This window comes from Channa argus, chromosome 20 (genome assembly GCF_033026475.1).
Source record: "Channa argus isolate prfri chromosome 20, Channa argus male v1.0, whole genome shotgun sequence".
NCBI lineage: Eukaryota > Metazoa > Chordata > Actinopteri > Anabantiformes > Channidae > Channa > Channa argus.
Window position 1 is genome coordinate 4400753 of NC_090216.1, and position 17480 is coordinate 4418232.

At 42.1% G+C, this 17480-nt stretch overlaps 1 protein-coding gene across 3 annotated transcripts in view; it reads left to right on the forward strand.

Annotated features, from left to right (window-relative positions):
- Positions 1-17480, forward strand: part of wnk4a (WNK lysine deficient protein kinase 4a) — a 39526-nt gene that overhangs the window by 20351 nt on the left and 1695 nt on the right. For 2 of the 3 annotated variants that reach the window (XM_067487912.1, XM_067487913.1), the window contains 15 exons: positions 2365-2453; positions 3032-3251; positions 4280-4640; positions 5441-5592; positions 5925-5998; positions 7313-7448; positions 7924-8040; positions 9961-10134; positions 12172-12226; positions 12531-12662; positions 13884-14692; positions 15078-15165; positions 16266-16863; positions 17052-17257; positions 17359-17453. In XM_067487912.1, coding sequence (XP_067344013.1) covers positions 2365-2453; positions 3032-3251; positions 4280-4640; positions 5441-5592; positions 5925-5998; positions 7313-7448; positions 7924-8040; positions 9961-10134; positions 12172-12226; positions 12531-12662; positions 13884-14692; positions 15078-15165; positions 16266-16863; positions 17052-17257; positions 17359-17453 — 3306 coding nt within the window. The remainder of the gene's footprint in view (positions 1-2364; positions 2454-3031; positions 3252-4279; positions 4641-5440; positions 5593-5924; positions 5999-7312; positions 7449-7923; positions 8041-9960; positions 10135-12171; positions 12227-12530; positions 12663-13883; positions 14693-15077; positions 15166-16265; positions 16864-17051; positions 17258-17358; positions 17454-17480) is intronic. The other variant, XM_067487914.1, reaches the window with a different exon arrangement.

Consider the following 17480-nt stretch of genomic DNA (forward strand, 5'->3'; position numbering starts at 1 on the left):
TATCAGAGGGTTTTATACATAAAAAATGTGGGACATCTTGGAAGAGCAGTCCAGAAACAGTGTAGTGAGCGTTAAAAGCACACCATTACAGCAGTGGCTTTAGGCTGCCATATTTCAAGCTGTCACCGTGTGCCAAGTACAGCGATGACGCCACGGTGGGAGAAAGCAGGCGATGGTAGAATTATATGTTTTGGAAACTGTGTCTCACTCTTTACTCCACAAAGAGGGCTGTTTCTTTCCTGCGTTTCAAACCGGGTCTGACGAAGGCTGGAAAGTGAGAAAGTGATAATGCCAACAAGTGAGTGGCTCTGGCTTCTCCATAAACAAGACAACATAGTGTTGTTACATATAGCATGATTCAATGTTTTATGTTTGTGAGCCCAGACATTTTTACGTTTTCATGACAATAATGAATAACCTATACATTTTCTGTAGCCTTTCTCGATAGTCTTTTGCCATTTATGTGGCTAGAATAAAATATTTGTATATAAAAACCTTGCCATTTTTTCATTTTAATTTGACATCAAATAAATAGATTCATTAATAAATATAATTTTTTTTCATATAAACTACATGACCAGAAGTTTGTAGACATCAGGACATTTAATCCAGTTAAACATCTCATTTCAAGACCACGAGCAGTAACCTGCTGTTGCAACAGATCTCACTCTTCCGGGAAGGTTTTTCCACTGCGTTATGGAACTTGGCAGAAGTGACTTGTATATATTTGATTGTTGTTAGCGTCAATTCATCTGACATGCATCTGTTTTTACTATCAGTTAATCTGACTTGCATCTCACTCATTAACTGTTTTTTTTGCTTTTGTAAATGCAAACAAACAGGCTGCAGATCCAGGGATTTTTAGGTTTATTCTTATAAAATTCAAGGTGGTCCTTTTTTTGTTTGTGGTTTAGAAAGTCCCTCACCCTGCACAAGGACATTATTATATTAAAACAAAGATGGACCTTACACAGACTGCTAACATATCAACACAAGCTGTAGTATTGAAGGTGCAGTATGTAACTTTCTCCCAGGAAGTCAGACTCACAGAAAAATGAATGGTGCTAAAGGCAGAAAGTGGTGTAGTGTAGCAGGCAGTAGTAGACTATAGCAGAGCAGAGAGGAGGAGGACTAGGAGGAGCAGAGTGGATTGAGCTACATGCTTATGTTGCATATTGTAGGTTCAAGATTTCCCTTCCCTTCCCTAAAAGAATGCATGTAGAGAATATTAGCGTTTCACTCTCTGTGGACTGAAATCAATTCTTAGGGGGTTATTAAAAAACATTTCCTCGATCAAGTTAAAATGTGACTCATTAAACAAAGTCAATATGACACCAGCATATTTCTCAAGATCTTATCTAGAACTCTGTCACCACTTGAAAGAAGTGGAGCCATAAATTAAATTTGGAGGGATTTATTCTGAAGCTGTCTGTGAGGACACTGTAGAAGCCTTCGTAAAGCCTCTTTGTTTCTCTTCAGCTCCTCCAACTTTTCACATGTGACATAAAAATATGACTGTGAATGCACTGAAGCTTTCTTAGGGCCTCAGTTTGTGTTTGCACTCACCAGAGCAGCGGTGATAATATTCAGAAAGTATGTACATTGTACAGGGCAATTATGTAACCCAGCAGTAATTTATGCTCCCCAGACAATGATGAAAATAAATTATGTCCTCTCTACTTTCATGCAGCTTTGTCCTTTGTCTCATTTAAAGAGGAAGCATAAATATCTTGAGAAAAATTAATTGCTTTCATAACAACAAAAGACAACAGTTACTGTGTGACATGTGGGTGTTTAAATGCAATAACAAAATGTGTTACTCAGCCCTTTACTGGTAAAGCGAATCGTTTGGGTGTTTAGACCTAACATCAGCTGGTTGCTTGGGTATCTGTAGGCCGAACATCTTTTTCACCTTGACTCTCGGCTGTCTTATCAGTGTTTTCACAGTTGGGAGCTCTGCTGCAATCTATGTACATTCTCATGATAGTATTTGGAAACAACACAATTTTCTCATATAAGTGAGTTGTCTGGAAATGTTCTGCGCTATAAAAAAAATCCCTTAAATAACTTTTTTCTTTCTTCATTTTTTTTCATTTTTATGAGCTTTTGCTTCTCACAATCAGAGGGCAAAACATAATGCTGGCTAGTGGCAGATGTCACAAATGAATTACATTGAATAGTGTGGGTGGGTGTGGCTGTTTCTGCTTCGACTGGTTCCTCTTACAGGAGCAGTATAGGGCAAATACGCAAGGCAGGGACCAATGTTGCTGATAACTTATGCTGTTTAAAGTGCCAGCCTACTCAGAAAAGCTCCTCAAGTACTTTTCACAGTACTCAGTGTTCTTTTTCTGATTGTTATTACAGGGGATAAAACCTGACAGTTTCTACAAAGTCAAAGTCCCAGAACTGAAGGAGATCATTGAAGGCTGCATTCGCATGATCAAAGATGAAAGGTAAAACTGGAAGCAAAATACAAGAGTAAAAGTACAAGCTGCACAACAGAAATATCCAGATGCTTGTGTGTAGACTCTGTACAGATTAATGTACATTTTTAGCACAAAAGTGTACATTTCAATTATTATTTTTTACAGAGAGACAAAAAGAACAAAGTGAAAACAAAGTGCAAAAATACTGCGCAGAATGTTTTACAATCCAAGTCTGTAGAGGGGTGTTTAGAGAATAGGTTCACTGATTTTCTAGTGAAACATAGTTAAAATACTGTTGTCATTTGCAGTTTCTGCAGCATCCAACTCTGCAGGCTTTCTGGGTTTTTGAAAACATTGGCACTTGTCACTTGTCAATGATGCTTTCTCCCAAGTAATTTAGACGTTTTCAGACACACTGAAGGGACTTCCTGTTTTAATTTTACTTTGATTCCCACTCTGGACTGTGTTCATGCTCAATGAACCGCTGCTGAAAACTAGAAACAAATCTGTTTCTGAAGCTATTTGTGAAGTACATATATATTCAGTTTAGGTTTTTGGGTTGAAACCTGCAAACGCACATTCCTTCTTGCTTTCCCCTATTGCAGGTACACCATCCAGGACCTCCTAAATCACCCCTTCTTCCAGGAAAACAACGGCGTGCACGTGGAGCTGGCAGAGGAGGACGACATGGTGAAGCAGGGCCTGAAGCTGTGGCTGCGCATGGACGACACCAAGAAGCTCCACGGGAAGTACAAGGACAACAACGCAATCGAGTTCCTCTTTGAGCTCTACAAAGACGTGCCGGAGGAGGTGGCGCAAGAGATGGTAGGCTGACACACCAACACTGCGTTGTGAGGTCGAACTGTACTATGTTACCGATCCAGACTGCGGCAGCCATTAGTAAGGACAAAGGACTTTCTTTCCCAGATCAACAGATAAGGATGATGTCAACCAACCCCCACATGTTCTCTGCATCCTGATCTTGATTTATGGTGTTTTTATAGGTTGTATAGGTGCTCACTGATGTTTTTAGCACTGTGAAGCACCAGTTTTCTGCTCCCAGATGGATTTTCTTCATTCGGGGGCTGTAAAGGCAAATGACAGCCTAAATGATAGGTGGAATTACAATAGATGGGAAAAATAGTTAGAATTCTGAAGAGAATTTGTAGAAAACATAGACGTGATTAGCTTTGGAGTTCCTGTTGGGTCTGACATTATTAGTGAAATAAGAATTTTTTGACACCTGACCCCAAACAGTAAAAGCAGCCTCACTAATGCACCCCAACATCATTATACTGCTTTTATGATTTTGTTTTTGCAATAACTATGAAATGTGCTCCAACTCACAAAGAGAGGTTTGTGCCGAGTGTGTCAAGAGCAAGAGTTCAACATTTAATCATCGCTGGTTTGAAATGTGAGAGTGTGTCTCAGGAAGCAGGTGAAGTCGCGTGTTTAATAATCTAATGACTCTTTTCCTTGTTCCGAAACAGGCTTTTATGTCCTTTAGACCCCTTCACAGAGGTCACTTTTAATGAAAGTGTAAGACGGAATTCCTCACTTGTTTACCCCTTTGTGGCAGTTTTCATCAAGATCAAATATTGTATCAGCAGAGGACATCTAGTACAGCTGATTTACTGGAATCTGACAGTGTGTTGAGAGGCAGGATTGGACTGAGTGTCCCACTCTGCCGGACTGGGGGTCACAAAAGGTTGTTCAAGATGCCAGACTGATGGAAAAATTGTGTTTCTGCTTGATGGTTTAGACCTGAGGAAATTGTACAGTTCGTAGCAGCACACAGCAGACCACAATTTACACCCATTGTGCGCTCACCATTTCAATTTGTTGTCTTGCAGGTCGTGCTTGGCTTTGTGTGCGAGGCAGACTTCAAAATTGTGGCCAAGGCCATACGAGACAGGGTGACAGCCATCAAGCGGCAGAGAGAGAAGCTGAGGCGTCAGGCAGAAGAGAGGAAGAAGAAGCAGGAGCAAGAAGCCATAGAAGAAGAAGCGGAGCCTCAGCTGTTTTCACCTAAAGTCAGCGACATTGTTGCTGCAGATTTGCTCACGCCAGTCCTGACTCCTCCGGCCCCCGTTCAGTCTCCCGTGACCAGCTCTGCAGACTCTGGAGTCAGCACCACCTACCCTGTGGAGGCGGAAGAACCTGAAGCAGACCAGCACTTCCACATCCGCCACACCAGCCTGTCTTCTGCCAACTGTGAGCCGCCTAATGTAACATCCAACATCATGAAAACCGTTTAGGCCCTTCTCATGTGTGGTTATGTTCATATTTTCAATTCAAGAATGAGTATTTCAAGCTTATAAAACATCCATGAAACCAACAATTTAGTGTCATCAAGCTTAAAACAAAGATGTTTCTCATACAGTAGAAAACAAACATTTAACCTGACAATAGTGCTTTAACCCAAATAGCTTTGCATTATTATGAGTGGGTCATCAGTTTTGCATTATTATTATAAGCCCCAGTAGTATTTAACAATTTGATGCTACTAAAAAAATAGTGGTGGAATAAGGGTTTAAATCTAAATCTGTTATCAAATGTTATTAACAACAGTGTACAATAAATAAAAATGTTCAAGCATAATATTTTCTTTAAAAATTATCAAATGTTTTCAAAGAAAATCTCCAATGTTATACTATTTAAGAAGTACTGTAAGTTTGCCTTGTAATATTCAACCAGCAAATGTTAAACTAAATTTTTAAAAATTTTCTTTTTGTTAGCTTTACATCAGCTGAAAAATAACAGCCCATATAATCTTTTTTGGGGTCTAATGCATGAGCTTTCTATTGCCTTACTACAACCAACATCTCCTGTGCGCCTCCAGAATGGTGCTAATCCACGGTGAAACCTCTAAATTATTGTTTATATATGTCTTAGTTTGGTGTCAATATATGTGTGTTTGAGTGCAGGTTGCGTGTATGAAAGCGCTTGTGTCAGTCTATCAGGCTGCACAGATGGTCATGTGTTAATGACTAATGGCTCCTTTGTTGAAACAGCTGACTGCGAGACCGACGGCTATCTGAGCTCTTCTGGGCTTCAGGATCTGCGGGAGGCCAGCAGCTTCCACATGCCCGTGACCCCTCCCACCATGCGGACTGACTCCCCGACTGTAAACAGTGTCCCCATCCCAGCCCTCCGCTTCCCCTCAGTGAGTAACCTCAAGAAAGAGCTTTAATATACATAAATCTACCATGTTTTATGACGAACTGATCACCAGCGGTCCAGACTCTTAAAATAATAATCCCATGGTGGCACTAAAGGAAAAGCCTTCATTATTAATAGATAAATGGTGCCAAATTAAGATAATCACACATGTTTTCACATAATGTGACTGGTTTAAGGCAAATCAGACACTAACTTGCACTTAAAAGTCAGTATGTGTAAAACTTTGTAGGCTACTACGTTGTACTAACAAAGCCTTAAATCAAAGCCTAGTATCTGGGTTTACCCTAACACATGCCTTTGTTTGTCTACTCGTAGAGTATTGCTGTATCTAACAACATAGAACATGGCAACCCAGGGTCCCCAAGTGGATTCAACTCCCCTGTGGACAGGTAAAGCTCTTCAGCTATACGGAATTAGCTCTTTGGCCTTTTTCTTGTCATCCAACAAACAATGGCTTTGACGATTCCGTCCTTTATTTGACTTGTGAATCTAGTAGAAATGTCTGCTATTCCCTCTCTATAACCCCTCCTCCTCCTGCACATCTGTGGGCAATCAACAAGCTCTTCTTGTGTTTTTATTCTACTGAGGCAGAATGCACCCTTGCAGGTTTCTGTGTGACTGTGTTGGTGAGGCCCTGTTTTCCATGTTGGTGGGTGTTGAGGAGAGAGTGGCTTTATTCTCAGCGTGATCCTATTTATGTTTTAATTTATCAGATAATAGTTTTCTACAATAGATGAGCTTAACTGATCTTCAAGTTGATTATTCTGTGTGAATAGCAGTTAAAACCCAAAGGTATTTCACTTTACAGTGTGGCACAATAAAGAAATTCATTAATTTTAATGAATGAATTAATATTAATTTGTGTAACTTTGTGTGGTTTGTCTGTAGTTTGTCCTCCACGATTGACATTTAATGTGACTTGCCCATGGTTGATTGAAACGATTATCAAGTCTAGTTGAGAATCCTGTTTCAAAACAGCTTTGACATGTCCTAGTTAGGATCCAAAACATATTCCCAGTTGCGCAACTGTTCCTCTAAGAAAAACCCTAGATTACTGATGAACAGAGCTGTTTTCAAAGATCACAGAATACAAGGATCATCTGCAATATAACACAAACGGTTGAGCGTATTGTATTTAATTTCCTATGTACCGTGTTTCTGGGAGTTCTTAAAGGTGAAAACTTTGCATTCATCTAAAGTTATTTGTGTGGTGGTGTTAGTATTTAAATAGAGAGAAGTGGACGCTGCCAACCAGTAGGCCTGTTGATGTTTGCGGCCTCCGCGGGACAGGGTGGACGGCGGGGAGCCTGTGACCACGGCAACACAAATAGAGCCGGGCGACGCAAATAGCTGAACCAAAGCTTTTGATAAAAGAGGCTGAATGTTCTCTGAAACTTGGTCATATTTTAAACACAGCAGATCAGGCCTCACTAGACTATTGTTTGTTCCACTGTTTACACCCGAGAGACATGTCACTGAAACACATCAAGACGTTATTTGGTCCTTCAGAATGCTGTTTATTGTTGTGTGTGATGCCAAGATAACCAGAGATGATGCCTATTCAATTCAATTTGCACTTCTGCTGTAGATGATAAATTGACTTTGGAATTGCTGTTTGGGGAATTGTTTTTTTTTTTTTTTTTTTTTTTTTTTTTTTTTTTTTTGGGTGGAGTAATTTCTAACCAGTAGCATTTCTTTTGCAGCTATGCGTCCGATGTAACTTCGGGCTTGAGTGACGGATATGAGGGCCTGTCAGAGAAAAATGAGAAGACAGCCGCAAGACGAACTGCTGGGAAACTGTTTAGGAGGAGGGCGCGCTCAAGGCTACGCATCACCGGGGTAGAATAAATCAAAAGTTCTGTTTGATTACAACACTGATTGTATTTATGCACATCATAAACAAATAAATCAACCAGCGGGACTGAATGATTGAATTAGCGGAGGCATATTATTTATGAGTGGTGACACTCCACCCTGATTATCAGTAGCTAAGATGCCCCCCCCCCGGGAACTGCAATACATGGCTTTTCTGATCAGGACACTCTGCGGTTTTTTAATGAGCATGTTTGGACTGGAAGCAGAGACAAACACATTATGCACAGTCACATGTGCATACAGTGTTGCAATGAGTGCGCAGTACAGTCAGTATACTGTATGTTAGCCTAGACTCACGCACTACGTGTCTGTTCACACCCATACTGCAGATAAACAACAACATATTCTCCATTGTGTAAAAGTTTTTAACTTTTAACTGTGTGTTTCTCAGGGTGAACGGACACCTGTTGCTAACCACTGATCCTGTCTTTCTCTGCAGCTCTCTGATAAAGGGGACCGGGTGGTGGAGTGTCAGCTGCAGACACACAATGACAAGATGGTGACCTTTAAGTTTGACCTGGATGGTGATAACCCTGAGGACATCGCTGCTGTAATGGTTAGTCATGAGTATTGTTTAGTTACTGGCCAAGCGATGGTGAGGTATTGTGTTCGGAAATGTCAATAAGAAAACACTTCCATCAACTCCAAAGAATTAAGGTTCCTTCCTGTTTCTTTCTGTTTTACGCCCAGTTATTTACTGTAACTGTGAACGGGTTTGAAAATTAGTTTTCATCCAAGTAACATTCCAAGTTACTGTACAACCGATTCATCTTTAGTGAAGTTTCTCGTGTGGGATATCGCCCATTTGTCTCTTATTTTTAGCCGTAAGTGTGAAAGAATAGCAGAGTCAGTCCCTACTCTAAGAAACTGATTTCATTGCGAATGATATTTTTGAGGGTCAAATAGTTAAATAAAGGATTGTGAAGACAGCAGAAGGTTGAACTCTTTGAGTGCCTGTAAAGTTTTTGGTTTGATAGTAGACGTAAAGGTTAAGGTACATGCTAAAACTGCTAAAAGTGTAAGAAAGGGGCAAACTGATACCTAAAAGTTTGCTCATGATGGCTTACATCAGTTCCTAAAAGCTACTTCGTTTATCAGACAGCTAGAGCTGCAAGAGCCCTGATTGTATTAAGATCAGCAACTGCTGAATTTGCTTTTCATTTGTAAGAGCAAATATGTGTTATTCCATCTGTCAAAGATAACAGATGGAAAATCGAATGAATTAATATGGAACATGCCTTTGCGACTTTCTCGGATTAGAGAAAATAGAAGATGTCCAGAAATACTGTCCCCTAAGCAAAGAAGGTTTAAGATCAAAAGATGGATATGAGGCAAAAGTTTGGAATTTCATCTTTTATTCCCAGATATTTTCATCTAGATGCATTGATGGAACATGAAACCTTTTTATATTGGATCGCCAAACTTTTAAGCTTAAGACAATATAAGTGAATTACTCTTCCATTACTTTTGGAGGGGACTGTAAATCAGGGAACTGGCATTGTCAGCTGATAACCCTCTGTCAGCTGATAAGACTCTCTGAATGCACACATGACTCATCGCGTTTCCAGTCAATGTCCCACTGTTTGTCGATCCTAACTCTCGCTGATATTATATCTAACTTACTTAGCTGTGAGTGACGCAGCTAAGCAGCCATATCCCTCCACTGCTGTCTTGAAGCTCTTTTAGAGGCTGGAGGTGGGTGTAAGGCAGGAACGATGTGGCAGTGAGTGCTGCAGAACTTTTTGTTCACTGTACGTACTGTTTTTTTCTGACTCTTGAAAGCACAGTGGGCTTTTGTTTACTGAGTCTTGGCGCAGCAGGGGCACTTGGCATCACAGTAGCCCCTGTGGTTCTCAATACAGACTTTTAAATTAGCTGAATTATGCCATGTTGACAGGAAACAGTCACCACGCCCCAGCCCACAATTCACAGCAAAACTCAAAACTGCATGAATATGCAAAACTCAAAACCTCTTCTAACAAGCTGCTCCTGTATTGTGGATTTTACAGAAGGAGATTTATGTACTTTTTCCAAAGAAAGTATTAGCTGAGGGTATGCGGGTGTGCAGATTTCATAGATGGACACACAAACAGACAAGTATATCTGTTATACTTTAATTTCATATAATGGCTAGTAATTAGTTACTTTGCAGATTTTATATAGAAAACATCTGAAATATGATGTATTTTATTGGCTTAACCACCAGAGCTTCATATAAAGTACATAAAATTAGTTTTAAAACTATAAATGTCTACTTGCATCAATTATCATTATCATCAATTAAAGGGGTCATTTTCTGACTCTTGAAACTTCGATTACATTTTGCAGGTGATACCTACACAGTTTTACTTTCATTTTGAACGCACGATGTTTGCAATACTGGTAATGCAGTACCATTTTTACATTGGTGTATTGCTATTTTGACTCACGTAAAGTATCTGAACACTTCCTGCCACACTTTGCTTTTGACTTCAAGGTGCACAATGAGTTCATCCTGCCATCAGAGAAGGAGGGTTTCGTCCACCGCATGTGTGATATCATCAAACGGGCCAAAGCTCTCATGGCCAAAGAACAACAGGTCCACTCCAGCGGCCAGCGACTCCCCCAGCCTGCGTTCCACAGTGGGGTCAATTCATTGTCTTCCTCACAGGTCAGCAGCAGCACCTGCTCTTTGCTTCTAATCCATAGCCCGGCACTGTTAGCTGAGAACAAACGGTGCATTTTACTGTGCTGCCTAATTGTCATAAATCATATCAGCTATAGTCTTTCTATCTTATCTGATGTATACCCATAAATCTTGCGCAATAGAAAAGCACTTCCTACTCTATGCGTAACAAAGGAAAACATAATTTGAGTGCTTTCCTCAATGCCCACAGTCCCTCCTGAGACTTGACCTTAAAGATAGAAGCTTAAGTGTCCATGCTTTCATTTAGAACATAATGTAACTGAAAGGACGCTTTGATTTGTGGAAACATTCCCCACACTGCTTCTTTTCACATTTATTTGCTCAAACCCATTCCAGTTCTTACACCACAATGAACTTTCCAACAAATCTGCCCACGTTTAATGGGTGCAATTATTTTTTGTTTGGATTATTAAGCGGCTCTGAATCCAAATTCTGTGAAACTGTAAAATGAATACTTCCAGGAAAAAAGCATTTGTCAGTAGCAAGGCCATCCTGTACAAGATATCCAATGGGAATAAGTGCCGGTCCAGCTGCCAGGATATATTACACTCTGGAAAACACTACAACATCTCAGTGTGCACTGTTTTAAAAATAATGTAAGATGTTCATAAATGTTGGGGATGTGAATAATATCTAGTTTAATCCATGACAAGAGACAAGTAAAAGCAGCAGTTTGCCTTATTTTCAACCTCCCGGCTTTAAATTCCCCTCAACCACTGAGGACAAACCTCTGCTGGCTTTACTCCAGCACCTGATCAGAAACACAGCGTGGACCGCATCCCCTAAGAAGCATTGTGGCTCGGCTCCCCAGCACTGTTCAGCTAAAAAAACCCAACAACAACAACAACTAAAACTGTCGAGAAGAAACCCACAAGCCCAGAGATGCATCTTTTAAACTCTGTTCTGGCTGTTATAGCTCTGAGGTAGAGCCCTATTATAGGGGTTTTGGGAAAGGACACGGTTTCTAAATGGAGCTTAAATCCCTGAAAAGTCATGCTCACAACTCTGTGAGGATGTACTTATGCACAGCAGTGCTTGGTGCTGAATCAGATATCAGCATGTTCATACATGTCAGAATGCATAGTGTACAGTATAATGTTTCCCATTTGCCAAGTTGTAATGTAATGTAACAATAATGACCATAATGTAAACATAATTAGTATCTAAGCTGTATTGGATAATATAGGTTCCGTTTGGTCCTGACAGTATATAATGTTCATTAAACTAGTGGAGTTTAGGCTTAAAGTGAACATTTACACGTCATCTTTATGAAAGGGCAGCGGGATTTATTGCAGAGCTGCTGCAACATTACCTAACTGCCAAAAGACTATGAAAAACATTTACCAAATTACATGGCAATCCATCAAATAATTGTTTCTGATAATTTACTCGAGGTGAGAAATCTCCTCTAGGTTAACTCTAGCACATTCACGGCAATGTTCAATAATGTGCACTGTCCCTGCCAAGTAACCTATTAAGCTAAACAACACAACAATAGTTCATCTCATTTTGGTCCGGGAGATAAAGTCAAAGAACTTTCAAAATCACTAGGATAAATAATCTGGGATCCATTGATATCTTTAGAAACGTATGTCCGTCAGTCCATTCAATGGCTCCAGAGTTGCATTCAGTGACTTTGTACAAATACACAAAGCTGCAGAATTAGCTATGGTGACTGGTTTACAGGCAAATCTTTACATGTGTCTAAATATTAACAGAAAATAAACTCTCTGCTTAATACATGTGATTGTACACTTTAGGTCAGGTCTCAGGGTGACCTACATGATTCATTCAAATTCAGCTTATGAGGCGGTTACTACATAGCCTGTGGCAACATCTTCTACAGTCGTACCATTTTTAATATGAACAACTCTGGAATCCAGCTTCTGCTCACTGGTGATCAGCCAGCACTAAGACACCTATAGACATCTGTTCAACTGAAATATTAGACCTTAGAACATTCAGTGCTTGTATAAACTATAAAAATGTGCTCTTTTACAGCCCGATCTGCACAGTCACACCTTGCCTCGGACACACTCGTCCTCTTCTCTGCCTGGTGAGTCTCCCATCCGGTCTAATTAACTTAATTCGCCCATTAGGGGAAAATTTGATGCTCAAGTAGATTAAAGAAGCATTGAATTTGATAATAAATTAACCTCTTAGGACTTTGCCCCCTGTGCTTTTTTTATCTTATGAAAATCAGTTTATTAAGTCTGTCCGTGTGTGTGTGTGTGTGTGTGTAAATGCCTAAAGGCTGACCTGCATGTGAAACTAACTGTGCATGATCACCGTGTGTGTGTTAATTAGTGTGTGTGCGTGTGCATGGGCATCAACTCACGCACGTGTGTGTTTTGTCTTAGACTTCAGTGTGGCTAACCTGAGTGTAGGAGTACGTGGCTCTCCAGCATGTCCCAATGGAGACATCTTCAGTGCAGACATTACTTCACCTGGGCGACCTCTAATACGCTCACAGTCTTTCCACTACACCCCAGGTAAATGGCCCCTCCGCCCCCTCCCCCAGTCCCTTCGTAAAAAGGCCTAGCATTGTTTACTGTTTCGGCACACTGAAAAATTGTTACAGTCCTTTGGCAAAGAATGAATCAAAGCAAAACTCAGCTACCTCGTAATGCCCCCCCTCCCCTCCTCAGGGCCAGTTCTTAGTATTGTTCTGACATTCGCATGGCGCCATCCACCAAACCTGCACCTCAAAGCCTTCCTCTGTGTCTGGCTTGTTCTAGTGCCTCTTGGGTAATTACCTCACCTGAAGGGCCCTTGATGGCGTTTAGGGAGCTGTGAATGCTGTCGCTGTAAAGCACGAGCGTTTTCTGCTGCTGCGATAGTCTGCAACATCTGTTTGCCAGCACGGAGGGCTACAGAATTTCCAAGAAAGCCTCCTCCCCCATCGAAATCTCCTTTCCTGTAGGAAGGACATATAGAGTCTGTTAAAGAACACATATTCCCTATGCAGTACGCCCCGTTTTAGCCACAGCAGCCATGTGAACATCCTTATCCCGTCATGTCCTGTGTTTTCTCGCTGCTGGACGTCAACTGCATGTTTGCTTTCGCAATGCTTCTTGGCCAGCGGCCACTGTTGTCGACTGTTGCCTAAGGTACAGTATGTTTCTGTCAGCATGGGAAAAAAAGTATAGGCTGGTTTGCATCAGCAGCAGCAGAAGGTGTGGTTTACAACTGTGGGGCTATTGTTGAGGTAAATGTCGAATCAATGGATTGAGCTGGGATATTGGCATCCTAAACTGTTCCCCAAGGAATGATGTAGAAACCTGACTTTAATCTCACAATCAGACTTTGTGTGCACACGTGTGTTCCATTTAAACTCTCCTAAAATGCCACATGTAAAAGCCTCCTTTGCTCCAGTGATGCTGAATCTCCCGCGGCCAACAGTTACAGCTTACAAATGCAATTAGAGTTGGGAACGTCTTTAAACGAACCATCTTCACCATGGAAACCCACGAGCTTGAAGTGCGGGAGAGATTTATGCTTCACGTGGCGTATGTCTTGGCAGGGTGGCAGACGGAAGATTTGGACGGAGGAGAGAGGAAGAATGAGTGATGTAACTTTTCTTTCTCTCTCTCTCTGTGGGTTTGATGAACAAATTCAATGGGGATGTCAGGCTACGTTTTACATTTTTGTACATCATGCACACAGTAGTTTAAACCACAAATGAAATATGTTGTAATCTCTCTGTCTTCCAGGGTCTCCCCTCCATTATCAGCACTATCACCACCCTGCGTCTCTCCTACCCCACCACCAGCACTACCACATCCCCTTAATGGGCCACACTCACTTCCCATTCCCATACCCAGGCTCCCCGGGTTCTCCTAAGCCGGCAGGGATCCATCCTCCCCTCACACGTGTAGCCAGTAACCCTACCTTCCCTTCTGCTCCTTCCCCAACCCCTGCTTCCCCACATTCTCAGAGCGAGACCCCAAGCCCTGTCAGGAATGAGAGCATCACCCTATCCCCACCTGTCCCTCAGCATCCCAACTTTTGGCCGCCCCATACCCAGCCCCTGTTTTCCTTAGCTAATGTCCTCTCCATGGCCATGAGCATGGCACAGGCGATGCCCTCCTTTCCAGGCTTCCACCACCAGTTACCTGCTCACATTGTACCACAGACGGGATACCCCTCTGTCTACCCACAACATTACCAAACCCCTCCAGCAGAGGTCCCTTATCCCACAACAGGCTTCCCAGCACAGAACAACATCTACCACAGTCCTGAGAATATGTCTCAAATGAACGGAGCTGGTTTTCCTCAGAGCATTCATCCAAGCTGGCTACACCATGTCTCCCCACCGTCCCTGCCTTCCACGCCTCCACTGGTTCACCAGGAGCCTCTGCAGCAGGCTGGACTATCAAGTTCCACAAGGGACAGTCCACACAGTTACGCGGCCCCATACTCAACACAGGTTCCAGCCCAGGTTCAACTCAAATCAGACATTTCCAGTTCAAACTCTTCGTCAGATCTTTCCCCATCACCCCCAGAGAGCCCAGAAAACACTGTGAGTCTATATTACTTTCCTCAAAAGTCTGTATTCTTTTGAACAAATATTTCATCCAAACAAATTACTTCTGAAATGTTGTACAGTCAGACAGTGAATCAATATTGATTTAATGGCTTAAGTTGTTGGGAAGGCAAGAATAGTTAACATTCCCTCCGCCCAACTTCACAAATCTGAAGATCTTGCCTCTTTTCTTTGTTATAGTTTATTGTAAATTGAATATTTTTAACATTTTAATGACATTATAAAACAATAGAAATAGTGCGTTGGTGGTGCACCATGACAACATTAGTAAAGAAACTGTACTTAATGTGGCTCAGCTTTGTCTGGCCAAAACTCAATCTGCTGTAGCACTAATGCTGATAATACTTATTCTTGTGTTTAGTTATCATCCTTTAGCACTCAGTTGCACCATGCTGTTCCTGAGATGAATCCCAGCAGACCAAAGCTGAAAGCCTCTCCCATTAAACCTGGTAAGAAAATCTGTGTATGTTCTCATGGTCCGAAGCTGTTTCTCTTCAGTCTGTGGCTCATAAACACTCAGTGTAATGTTCGTTACTAGCCATGGGCTGTGGGAGCTGGAAAATGACACTCTGTACTATATCATGATTAAGTCTGCACCTCAAACTAACTCACACACATGCTCCCACTCCCAAAGAATATTACATTTTTCCTTCATGCTGGTGTCTGTTATGGTCAGTTTGCATTTTGAGTTGTTTTCTCCTCGTATCCTTGCCGTCATTATCACCTATTAGCTGAGCCTCTGGAGCTGTTGCGTAACCGCGAGTCTGGATGTAATGTTCCATTCAACATGAACACAAATGTAAGTGTGGCCGTGGGCCTACCCACTAGTGAAGACCAATGAGCGAGCAGCCTCGATCATTACAGGCCTCGCCTCCCACATCCACACCTGTCAGTATTTATACCCTCCTCTGAAATCCACATTCAACAGAGTCCTTCTGTTTCAGTGGGAACAGACTCTGACGCTGTCTGTGTTTACTGTAAGGACACTTAGTGGGCAGACTGAGGCACTGCAAGGTTTGAAACCCTAAAATTGGCCACAGATGTGATTGCAGGCAAATGGTTTGCGTCACTTCAATGTTGGAATGTGACACCAGATGAACAAGTCCATTACAATTATCAGTCATTATGAATGCTGTCAATTAAGGCTCTTTAGATGATCTCCACCTACACCGGGAAATTGCTGTTTTAGGAAATGACACAAAAATGGACCATTTACAAATTACCGCATTTTAATTAAAACTCTGTTTGTCAGGAGTGAGAGTGGCTTTGTTCTAATAATCAGTGAGCTCTGGTCAGATTAGTGCACAATGGGCTGTCGCTCATATACATTTGCTGTCCAGATGTATTGGATGAATTTCATGTAAAGTAAGTAAAAGGAGATAGTGAGTGTACCAGCATTGGTTGGAACTAATTATAACCTGTTTCAAAGATTTTGATAATAAGCAATTGTGTTTTCAATACCAAGGGCAACTAGTGAAGGTAAAATGTATTATATATTTATTATAAGATTTACACAGATTAACATAAACTTTCTGACTCTATATGACAGAAGTCCAGTCTGCACCAGTGACTGTCGGGCGATTCCAGGTGACGCCCAGCACGGAAATCCCTGCGACCGATGTGCCAGTGGGTACTGCACCTACTGCACCACAGCCTGCACAAAGCGGCAGTGCCCTGTCAGAGAGCAGCACAGAGGAACAGGGGGGGTCAGAGACGAGCCTCGGCACCTCCCTTACCATGTCCCCTCCTCACCCACCTTCCCACAGAGGGTCGACAGCCGTCCTTAAAGAGGTCGATGGGCAGCCGGGATGGGCTAAGAGCCAGGAGCAGCAGCAGGGTGGAGAAGTAGATGATGAAGAGGAGGAGGACGAGGTCGCTGGGGAACGACAGAGGACAAGGAAGAGGAGCCGGAGGAGGGCTTGCAGCCTCAGCCTGATGGGAACGTCTGCGGACAGCGGGCTCTCGGTGACGGCCACCGAGATGGATGGGAGGCTGTGGGATGGAGCGGCGAGCAGCCCGCAGTATGGTAACGCCCTTCACCATTTGTGGATGATGAATTACAGTCGCAGTACTCCATACCTAAGCAGTGATGACTCTGACAGTGACAATGAAGAAATCCTGGAAGAGCTTCAGGATCTTAGAGAGAAGTAAGTACCACTACAGAAGATGCACAAAGTACAGTTAAGCACTGAGTAGTGAATTGTTTATACGACTGTAAAAATGGCAAAGCGAATACAAAAAGTAGGACATTGTGTGGCCATTATGAATTGTTTTTCAATCTTGTAAGTAAAGGAAGCCTTCAAATGCTTATGTTTGTACTTTTTGTCCTTATCAGACATCTTACTGAGGTTCAGGCCCTACAGGCTTCCCAGAAGAGAGAGATTGAGGAATTATATGAGAGGATGGGGAAGGTTCCCCCTCCAGGAATCGTCTCACCCGCTGCTATGCTGTCCAGTCGACAGCGCCGCCTCTCCAAAGGCAGCGGTTTCCCCTCGTCCCGCAGGAACAGTCTGCAGCGCTTGGACGTGTTGCCAATCCAAGGTACAGAGGAACATCCACATTTCTTTCTGATTAGGGTTTTCCGTCAATAATTAAAGTACTTGTTATACTTGTTTGTATATACATTGTGTATTTATTTCTAGGTATCATAAGGAAAAACTCCCTTGGAGGCAGCAGCAGTGGCTCCCAGGATAAAACTAGCAAAGGGGTCACCTTTTCCACTGACATTAATAGAATAGTGAGTATTAATTGCGTTAACAACATT